An 11,269-nucleotide genomic window follows, 5' to 3' on the forward strand; every position below is an offset into this window, starting at 1 on the left:
TTTAATCCCTGCAAAATATAATATCTACTTACAAAAAAGAAAACTGAGTTCAAAAAGACCAGGAGACTGCACAAAACTATATAATTAGAAGGCAGAATTGACCAATGCCTGAGTCAAAATCTTGTGTTGATTCTGCTACCCCTGAGGAAGACCAGATAGAACTAAGTCCCACCTACTTAAGCTCTGGTGACATTTTCCCATTCATTCAGTCTTAAGTTTCCAAGGAAAACAGCCCCAAGGCCCAGGCAAGCCACAGCTACCTCCAAGGCTTCTCCTGCAACCCCAGCTCTGCCTCCCTACACATACCTGCCATCTGAGGGTTTATTCATGAAGCTCCATTTGAGGCCAGTGGGGAAGCCAGCACCTCCACGGCCCCGCAAGCCGGATGTCTTGACCTCACCCAGGATCCAGTCAGGCCCCTTCAGCAAGATCTCCTTTGTCTTGTACCAGTCACCTCGACTCTGGGCACCTTTCAGCCTGGACAGAGTGGGAAAGGCATAGAAGGGGAGGCTCTGCTCCAGGACCACCCACCGAGCTAAGGACACCACCATCTCACCTCCAGTCATGACGGCCATACAGGTTGGTGAAGATCCGGTCTTCATCCTTCAGCGAGCCAAATGAGGTTTTCTTGGGTGCTGTCTGAAGACACAAAGGGTCAGGAGTCCCAGGACAGTTCTGGGGCCATGAAGGGCCTGGCCATAAGTTACAGATTCTTGGGTCCCCCTGATTAGATGGGGCTGGGCTGAGGAGAGGTTAGGGGCCTAAGCCTCAGAACCCTTCATGGCATCATACTATCACCACCACTTAGTAAGCACTTCCTGATTAGCAGGCGTTAGGCTAAGCATCTGACATCCAAAACCCCATTTCATCCTCATAACCTTGAGACATGAACGATTTCCCCTGTTATAGAGGAGGAAACTGAGGTTAAGAACAAATAGAACTTATGGAGGGGCACACAACCAAAAGCAGTAGATGGAACTGGAACTCAGGTCTGTTGTAGTCAAAGCCCACACCTGAACCACAGCACCATACTATCTCCCTGCACCCAGTGTGAAGTGTCCATTCACTTGCCTGGTTATCCTGCTGGACCAAAACTTGGTCAGACCAGGGCCTTACATTACTAACTCTGCTGGAAACAAAATGTGTTTACTGATGGAAAAGGAACGCTTCACTGGGCTGGGATACAAGGTGATGGAGGGAGACCCACTTCAGATAAAACTGATGAGAAGTGGGGCCTGGAATTCCACATCCAGTGGCAAGCACCCCAGGTGAGGGCTAAGGGTACCTGGCTTCCAGACTCCCATCCCCTTAAAGTCATTACAGGGAGCAGAACGCTGGATGGGGCGTCAGGAGACGCACATCCTCCCCAAAGCTTGTTTTCTGCATCTGTAAAATGGGGCAATGACACCTTTACCCTGCATAAGGTTATGCCAAGGAAGGAACGAGACAAGGACGCTTCCCACCTGCAAAATTTTCCGCTATGTCGCCTGGCTGTTAAACAGGGAAGCCAAGGAGCCGGAGGGTTGGGGAAGTCAGCCTTCCACTGGGACCCATTCCCCTCTACACCTAGGCTGGAGCGGCAACCTTCCTGCTGGGCTGGGGAAATGAGGGTTCTCTAGAAGGCACTACAGACCGAAGAGACGGCGCGCGCAGAGGCACTGCAGCGAGACCGGGCCCTCGGACACCCCTGGTCGGAGTCAGGCCGGGCCTCACCGTGTTGCCGCTGAAACGCACAGACACCCGAGCGGGACGCGACCCGCTGAGCAGCCGCCGTGTCGCCAACATCGCGGGAGACCGTTCAGTCACCTCCCGCTGTCACCTTCACGGCCCCGAAGCTGAGGAACCGGCGCGCCGGGGACGCTATGCGGCGCACAGGAAAAACGTCACGCGCCCTGGCGCCGTCTGCGCGCCCAAGCTGCCCTGCGCCTCTCTCGCCCCGGCCCCGGCCCCGGCCCCTGCCCCGCTTCCACATAAGAGGATGTCTGGCGCGGCTCCTGCTGGGAAATGTAGTCCCATCGGCCTCGAGGCCCGCCCTCCACCCTCTGGAAGTTGGCGCTTAACCTCTCGCTCTTCTGTCCGGCCTGTTAACGTGTGCTCCCGGACCCCAGACTTTCTCTTTTCTTTTCTTTTTTCTTTCTTTTCCATTTTATTTTAAACGCCAAGTAAGCAAACGTGGCGTGACGCTTTCTGCTGGGTTCTGGTGTCTTCCACATTCTACAGGTTCTGCATTTAATGTGCACCTGTTGTATGCACAAGTGTACGGCCCAAGGAGAAATCAGACTGGTTACGGCCCGACGACCGTCATGATTGCGTTGTGATTATTCTGTCCTAGTCCAAGCCTTGACTGATCTCTCCCCAGCCCCACTTTGGGCACCCCTGGGCTCAGGGAAGTATTGCTCAGTAGGGGCAGAGAGCAGGGACAGCTCCAGAGGCAGGCAGGGGATAGTTGGTGCAGGTCTTAGGTTGCGGTGAGGCGGAGAGAGTGGAGATGGTGGAGATGGTCAGTGAGTGGCACATCCTCTTGCCCGCGGTGCTAAGCTCTCCCAGCCAATTCCATCCTCAGCCCATCAGTAGAGCCTGGCACTTGACACTCTTGCTTGAAATCTTGGAGTGGCCCCTACAGCCTTCACAGCCAGCCCCCCCTGGCATTTAAGGACTCCGCCTCTCCCCCAGCAGAGTCATCAGGCCCAGACAACGTCACCCACGCAGCCCCTGCCCAGGACCTCCTCTTCTTGGGACTTTACTGTCCTCCCCTTACTCTGTGCTCCCCGGGCCTGAGGAGGTCATGCGTCCTTTGCTTTCTCTGGAAGTCTAGGAAGACTGATTAGCTCTTGTCTTTTCAGTTCGCTGGCACGCTTTGGCTCTGAGACGTTACCCTGGTCCGGTGACAAGCATGACCTTTTCAGTCTTGTCTTTCCGGCTCCTCTATTCTCTTGTCCCGTTGCCGTCCTTTTTTTGCTCTCCTGCTAGTTACAAACTCATCTGTTCTTACTTTCTCAAATACTCCCCACAGCAGCCTAGAACAGAGTTAACTTTATACATGAGAAAAAAAATTGAGACCCATGGGGGTTTCATCTCTTGTCCATGCGCATGCGGCTGCCTAGTGGTAGAGATGGAATCAAATCGAGGCCTTTCTTCCTTTCTGGGGTGCCCTGTCCCCACCCCCACCCCCTCACCACAAATGCACAGAACAACTAACACACGTGTGACACTCATTGCAGATGTCAGTGGTAGTCCCAATAAAGGCACCAAATCATCGGCACCTTGGCTGAGGTCTGAGTACCAGGCCCAGGGCCCAGCAGTTCTGGCCCCCAGCCAGCAGGCCCCCACTCCTGGGCAGGGAAAGAGATTGCCCAGACAGAGCTGGGGATTACACAGCTAATCCGGGGCTCCGACCTGAGTCCATGGATCCCTCCCTCTGGGGCAGGAGAAGGGGGGCAGGATGGAGCCAGAGGGTGGATTCCTTCCTCATCCCTGTCTAAGTGGGTCAAGGGAACACAAGGCCATTGGGGATGGCTGGGCATGGGGCGATGGGAAACTGAGAGTGAGGGGCAGGATCTCCTGTTCATCTAGTACCAGGCTCTGTGCCAAGCACTTGCCATGTGTCTTAATCTCCTGAATCCTCCCACAACCCAGGGCGGAGGAATGATGAGCCCCCGTTTTCAGAAGAGGACAGAATGTATTAGCAACGCTGAAGGGCTTGCCCAAGACAGAACAGCTGGCCACCCGAACTCAGCCTGAGGCTTCCTGACCTCACCCAGTCCCCACCCATCCAGAGCACCCCCTCGCCCACCAGCCTCCAGACCAGAAGCCACTGCGTCCAGCCAATTCTGCCTTCCAAATGCTTCTTGTTCCTGTGTCCTCCTGCTGGTCCCATGGCCATGACCGGTCAGCTTTCACCTGGAATTTTCCAAAGTATCCTTGAGGTTTCCCGGCCTCACCTCGCATCTCAGCCCTTCCGATTCCTTCTCTACACCATGGAATGAGTGGGATTAAACGTCAGATCCATTTTGTCTCTCCTTTGCCTGAGACCCTTGGTGGTTCCCCGGTGTCCTCAGGACAAAGCCCAAGATCAGATGCTGACCTCTCCAGTTCCAGCTCTACCCACACAAGCTGGATTTGCCCCAGAGGATCCATCTTCCTCCCTCTCCTCCTCCTCCTCCTGAGGAGCCCTTTGAATGTCACCTTCCCGGGGAGTTTTCTTCTACCACTTGATCAACTGTTGCCACAGGTCCGGTGTGACAATCGCATCTTCTCTCTTCTCCAACCCCCAGCACAGAGCTTCTCAAGGGAGGTGGTTACTCAGTATTGTAATCCAATTTTGTATCTGGAAAAATGAAAAAAAAAAATCAGTATTTTTTCCTTTCTTGGGAATTTAAGATATACAGAAAAACAAAAAGAAAGTAGTAACATGTTTTCGCCACTCTGACTTAATCCCCATTATCATTTGTTTCCACTCTGTTTTCTAGATGATTTATAAACACTTCACAGTAGCATATGCATCTACCGATCCTTAAAAATTTAGACCTTAACAACAACAGCCAAATGCTATTGAATCCAAAATTGTTTTCCAATCCTTTAAAGAAAAAAAAAATGCCTTTACTTGTACATGCACTTCCAGCAGAAAAAAATATGAGCGTTTGGTGCTTTTTACTTGTAGTAATGATTTCTTGCTAAGCCACGATTTTTCACCTTGCTTTTTTTCATTCAACACTATATTTTTGAGAAGAGTCCATGTTGCTACAAATAGATTTAGAAACATGATTATCTACAGGTAACACCAGAGCTTCAAGGTTAAGGACCTGGATTCAAAATCCTGCTTTCACAACTCATGACCTGTGTGATTCTGTGACTGGTGCCTCAGTTCCCTCTAGGGGGAAATTAGGATAACATATGCCCTAAAGGAGCATCTGCTAGGATGGAGAACCGTATATGAGCAGTGCCGGACACACAGCAAATGCACAAGGATTGTTTAGCTAAATGCCCTGGATTACAGATTAATTTGGAGAAGATCCACATCTTTGCAATATGGAGTCTCTCCACCCAGGAAATGTGATGTCACTCCTCATTTTTCCAGATCTCTTAGGTTCTTCACTAAACATTTAGAACTTTTTCTTTAAAAATTGTGCACATTTTTATTTTTTTAAAAAGATTTTATTTATTTATTTGAGAGAGAGAATGAGAGACAGAGAGCATGAGAGGGAGGAAGGTCAGAGGGAGAAGCAGACTCCCTGCCGAGCAGGGAGCCCGATGCGGGACTCGATCCCAGGACTCCGGGATCATGACCTGAGCCGAAGGCAGTCGCTTAACCAACTGAGCCACCCAGGCGCCCCGTGCACATTTTTAAATATAGGAATTTTATGTGATGCCTTGTGTTTTTATGTTTTGTGATCCCTGTTTTAATAACATTTTCTAATTGGTTGTTGTTTGTGAACAGAGCACTATGGATTTGCCTTTATTAGTTTTTTTTTAAAGATTTTATTTATTTATTTGACAGAGAGAGACACAGTGAGAGAGGGAACACAAGCAAGGGGAGTGGCAGAGGGAGGGGGAGAAGTAGGCCTCCCGCGGAGCAGGGAGCCTGATGCAGGGCTCGACCCCAGGACCCCGGGATCATGACCTGAGCTGAAGGCAGACACTCAACCATCTGAGCCACCCAGGCGCCCCTGCCTTTATTAGTTTTGATCTGGATCCCTTAATGGACTCCCCTATCATATAAAAGTTTGTCTGTCGAAGATTTTCTGTTTTCTATGCCGATGGTCATCATGTTGAAAAATAATGAGAGTCTACTATCTTGTAGATAGTAGATGTCTAGTTTCTCTCTAATATTAGGTGTCTAGTTTCTAATCTTAGGTGTCTAGTTTCTCTCTCTCTCTTTTTATTATTGAATTTTAATTGACATACTCTAGTTTCTTTTTCTTATTGCACCAACTAAGAGCTTCGGAATAAGTTTAAATAGTAGTGGGCTTCCTTATATGGGACGTGGCTTGAATGAAAGTATGTAAAAACTTAATATTCAAGTCCCCAATTCCATTTGTTAGAATGGTTTCTCCTTTTTGTTTCCCACGCTTTAGATTTCCTTAGGGCAGCCGTTTTCCACTGGCTACTCAGACACGGCGTTCCGGTGGCAGGTGTCTAACTGCTTTCCCCTAATAAGCGGTAGCTGCTTCTGAACAGAAAAGCAGAGGGGCTGCAGAAAAGTATCGGTGATGCAGACGCCAAAAGAAATGGAATTGTAAACAATAATACCTTGAAACCTTCTCAGATAAAGCTGGAACTTCGAAACCTTCACAAGAGTATCTGTCTAGGCTTCTCTCCAACACTGTTGCCTTCCTCTGCAGTAGAATATCTTCTGCCCCAATCATTCGGAGGATCTTTCGTGACACCTGCTGCATCCTGAGGAATTAACCTCCAAATAGCTCACTAACAAACTCTGCTTATGGAGGGTCCTGGCAATAAAATTTGAATTGCCCTCTCAGATCTGGGTGTGGCTTGGTTGATTGCCTAGAGGCACCTTGGAAATGGGCTTCCCCTCCCATCAACAGGAAGAGAAAACTTCCAGAGGACTCTGATCCATTTCTTATCTCAAGATGGAGCGTAAGTGTCTGTCTTGGCACGCTGTAAGTATGAGGTTTGCTGAGGCTTTTGGTAGAGACCTTGATCGTACTAAGGAAACTCCTTTTCAAGGCACAGTGTTATCACGAATGGGGTGCTCAGTTTCATTGAATGCTTCTTCTACATTTCAGATGGTCATGTTGTTTTTCTTCTTTCTTCTTAATTAAATCAATCATTTTTCTAATCTATTAAACTATGGTTGACCTAAAGGGGTGGCGGAGTGAGGCAGCTAAGAGAACAGATTGAAGCCAGTTGGGACTAAATCTTGGGCTCTACTGCCTATCAGCTGTGTGGCATTTGGCAAGCTCCTTGACTTCTCTGTACTGCATAGTATCATTGCGATGATTAAATGTTTTAATCTCTGTAAAGCCTTACAACAGGGCCTGGCACATAGTAAATGCTATGTACGTGTTTGCTGCTCTCATTTTTTATTATTCCAGGGACAAACCTTTTGGTCACACTGTATTATTCTTTCATTGTAATGTTGGATTGGTTCTTACTTCAGTGCTCATAAAGGAGGGTGGCCTATAGTTACATTTTCTCCAGGGGATCTTGTCCAGTTCTATTAAAATGACGTGATCACTTTCCACCTTTTCCTATTCATTGCAGGAGTTTGCTGAGGGTTAAAATGCTCCCTTCCTGAAGCATGGCTAGAATTCATGGTAAGACCAGCTGGACCTGGGACCTCTGCTTAGGGGTGATCTGATCACGGTTTCCATTTCTTTTATGGTTGTTTCTTTCCTTGAGCTAATTTTGAACCATGTTTTTTGAGCCGTATTTTAAAGGATATTTTCTTGATGGATTGTTCCTTTTTTCTTTTTTTTTAAGATTTTATTTATTTATTTGCCAGACAGAGAGCACAAGCAGGGGGAGTGGCAGGCAGAGGGAGAAGCAGGATCCCCGCTGACCAAGGAGCGGGCTGTGGGACTTGATCCCAGGACCCTGGGATCATGACCTGAGCCAAAGGCAGACGCTTAACTGACTGAGCCACCCAGGCGTCCCAGATTGTTCCTTTCTCTAATATGAAATATTTCTCCAGTCTATTGTAACAATTTTGCCTTGAGGCCTCGGTTCTCTGATACTGCTATTGCTACACAGGCTTTCTTTCTATTTGCATTTGGTATTTTTTTCTTCTCTTTTTATTTCCAATCTTTCTCTTCTTTTAGGAATGCCTCTTAAAAACAACATCTAATTAAATTTCATTTTGTTTTATTTTAATCGAATTGGTGTCTGTCTTTTAAAAAAAAAGTTTGGCCCCTTTACATTTATTGGTATTGCCACTGAGACTTATCCTTGCCGTATTATAGTATGTGTTCTAGTTAGCACTCTTTCTCTTTATTTCTTGTTCCCTCTCTCCTCCTGTCTTCTGTTGAATTAACTGAGTTTTCTTTGTGCTATTCCTTTCTCCTCCATGATAGCTTTGGAAGTTACACACTTTGTTTCTATTCTTAGTAGTTACCCTTACATTTTTAACAGTCATACATAAATTTCTTTTTCCAACAAAAAGCTGATTAATATGTCTATCCTCCTGCTGAATATGAAACAAAAACACAGAGTATACTGCTCCCCTCTGTACTTCCTTCCCTCCCAAACTCTGTACTCCTGTTTTCTGGGTTGGCCCCCCTCTGTGACCTGGCAGGGAAGGCATTTCTGGGCCCCTGCTTCATCCTGCTGGTGGAGACTGCTGGGGAACTCTCAGCTTTGCTCTCCAGAGTTGAGTACAGACCGAGGACCTGGCCCCAAGCCCTGTGCATTCAGTCTGGCTGTGTTCTTGCTTTCTGGCTAAGACATAAGCCTTCAGCTCCCATCCCAGGCTGTGGGTTTCTTCCTGGTTGTTTTTTCCCCCCTTCAGAGAGAGGTTTATTTCAAGCCTACACAGAAAATTCTCTTTTCATATTTGTGTGGCATTTAATTTTAACATTTTTTTCTTCCTGATGTTAATGTATTTGAGAAGGATGGGGTGGATTTCAGGTTGTACTCTGCTATCTTGAACTAGAAATCTCCCTAATTGTTTTCCCATTAATTTAAACGTTAGAAGATAAAGTCAATCAGTCATGGCTGGTGGGTTACACATAGGACAAGGTGAGTGCATTTGAGGCAAGCAACACAATTAACTATGCATCTTAGCATGGGGAGCCTTGCATGCTCTACAGACTCTAGTCCTGACATAAGAACTACTCCCTGTCAGCCTGCTAATGTGTCAGGGTCCCTCTTTGGCTGTTAACTGGTTCTGAAGCACTGGACACTGTTTGCAGTGTCCACTAGGGAGGACCTGTGAGGTCTCAGTTGGGCACAGGTCCCAAGCACCAGTACAGTCCTTTCGGCCCACCCTTCCTGGCACCTCCCTGGCAGCAGACCCACATTCAGATACCCAGCAGATCAGGTCTAGGATCTGGAGCATCTCCATGTTTGTCCTTTGCCCATCTCCACGTCATTCCTTGGACTCCTGCCTACAGCCCCTTTGTCCCTTCACACCAAAGCTCTTGTCTCTGCTTCGCCCAGTGTAACCCTTGATGGTTATTTGGGATGACAGGCACCAGGAAGAGTTTACCCACTCCTCAACTAATCCCAAGCTGTTACAAACATTAGACTCCTCTTCCCCATCCCTCAAGTGTTCGGTTTTTTGAAATGCCATGCCCTAGGGCGCCTGGGCGGCTCAGTTGGTTAAGCGACTTCCTTCGACTCAGGTCATGATCCCGGAGTCCCGGGATCGAGTCCCACATCAGGCTCCCTGCTCGGCGGGGAGTCTGCTTCTCCCTCTAACCCTTCCCCCTCTTGCGCTCTCTCTCTCACTCTCTCTCTAATAAATAAATTAAAAAAAAAAAAAAAGAAATGCCATGCCCTATCTTGTTAATCAGCAAACAGAAAAGAAAAACCTCTTGAGTGTGTATTATTGGAAACAGACTGAGCTATCTGTTCTTTTTTTTTTGTTTAAGATTTTATTTATTTAGTCACGAGAGACAGAGAGAGAGAGAGAGAGGCAGAAGCAGAGGGAGAAGCAGGCTCCCCGCTGAGCAGGGAGCCCAACGTGGGACTCAATCCAAGGACCCCGGGATCACGACCTGAGCCGAAGGCAGACACTTAACCATCTGAGCCACCCAGGAGCCCTGAGCTATCTATTCTTCCTCCCATGACCACTTTGCACCTCACAAAGACAGTTTCCTCCCAAAATATGAAACTCAGAGCCACAAAGGACATATGGAGGGGGCTCTGTTGCTGCAACAGGTCATGACACAATAGCCATTATTTATGGTTTCCTTCCTTCTCCATGAATCCCATACTCCCTTTACCTCCATCCAGCACCTCAGCTGCCCAGGGGGCTTTACCAAGTGGGGTGACTTAATATCGTAAAGATGTCACGTCTCACCAAATTAATCTATAAGTACACTTGAATCCCAATCAAAATCTCATCAAAGCTTTTCATGAAACTGGGAAAACTAATGCTAAAATCTATATAGATGGGGGGGGGCGCCTGGGTGGCTCAGTCGTTAAGCGTCTGCCTTCTGCTCAGGTCATGATCCCGGGGTCCTGGGATCGAGCCTCGCATCGAGCTCCCCGCTCCGCGGGAAGCCTGCTTCTCCCTCTCCCACTCCCCCTGCTTGTGTTCCTGTTGTCTCTGTGTCTCTCTCTGTCAAATAAATAAATAAAATCTTTAAAAAAAAAAAAACCTATATAGATGGGGCACCTGGGTGGCTCAGTGGTTAAGCGTCTGCCTTCGGCTCAGGTCATGATCCCAGGATCCTGGGATCGAGCCCCACATCAGGCTCCCTGCTCCTCGGGAAGCCTGCTTCTCCCTCTCCCATTCCCCCTGCTTGTGTTCCCTCTCTCGCTGTGTCTCTCTCTCTGTCGAAAAAATAAATAAAATCTTTAAAAAAAATAAAAATAACATCTATATAGACGAACAAAGGGCCAAGAATGGCCAAGCCAGTTTTGAAGAAGAACAAGTTGTGGGGGACCTGCCATGCCTCATAGCAGGACTAATTATCAGGCTAGTGTAATCAAGACATGCAGGTGCTTCTGAGCTTGACCAAAGCAGCGATGAGGGTGGCCAGTACATGTGGTGTGAGTGGCAGGTCTAAAAAGAAGGGAATGTTTTCTGCTTGGTGTTTACTTTGTCCTCGGGCTGCTCAAGTGAACAGTAGGTAACTGCTGTGAAGGAACCAGCCCATGCTGGCTGGTTCAGTTTGGAGTTCATTTCATCCCCAGCTGTGAGTGCCTTTTGGTCTGGAAAGTTGGCTTGTCTCATAATACCCACAGCTAGGACATTCTCTCTGTAATTATGAGTTGTCCTTGTTTTACGTTAACTAAGAGAGAATGTCTTTGATTGCTAGGATTTGTCGGTGTTGGATTGTTTCCACTGTGAGGTTCTTAAACTTTTTTCCTTCATAATAGCAACTCATGTTAGAGACCCTTTCAACATGAAAGTTGTGTAGTTGAGACATTACATATATTTTATTGTTTATAATAAAAATCATCTATACAGAAGTCCTGGGTGTTAATTTTCGTATTTGCACAAGACCTGTTTTCCATGATATGTTAACACCTACACTTTCCCTAACTGTTGATGCTATTTTCTATTAAGATTCTGGAGCCGGGCGCCTGGGTGGCTCAGTCGTTAAGCGGCTGCCTTCGGCTCAGGTCATGATCCCAGGGT

At 47.6% G+C, this 11,269-nt stretch overlaps 1 protein-coding gene across 1 annotated transcript; it reads right to left on the reverse strand.

The window, feature by feature from the left end:
• Positions 1-25: 25 nt before the first annotated feature.
• On the reverse strand, positions 26-1,881 carry LOC145716097 (NADH dehydrogenase [ubiquinone] flavoprotein 1, mitochondrial-like). The gene is made up of 3 exons (XM_081797671.1): positions 1,714-1,881; positions 557-639; positions 26-477 (listed from the first exon to the last, which is right to left on the reverse strand). Exons 1-3 carry the CDS (start codon positions 1,783-1,785, stop codon positions 297-299), a joined length of 336 nt encoding a protein of 111 aa, XP_081653797.1. The 5' UTR covers positions 1,786-1,881; the 3' UTR covers positions 26-296.
• Between the last annotated feature and the right edge of the window lie 9,388 nt (positions 1,882-11,269).

The sequence above is a fragment of the Leptonychotes weddellii genome, chromosome 11 (assembly GCF_054177405.1).
Source record: "Leptonychotes weddellii isolate Sample4059 chromosome 11, ASM5417740v2, whole genome shotgun sequence".
NCBI lineage: Eukaryota > Metazoa > Chordata > Mammalia > Carnivora > Phocidae > Leptonychotes > Leptonychotes weddellii.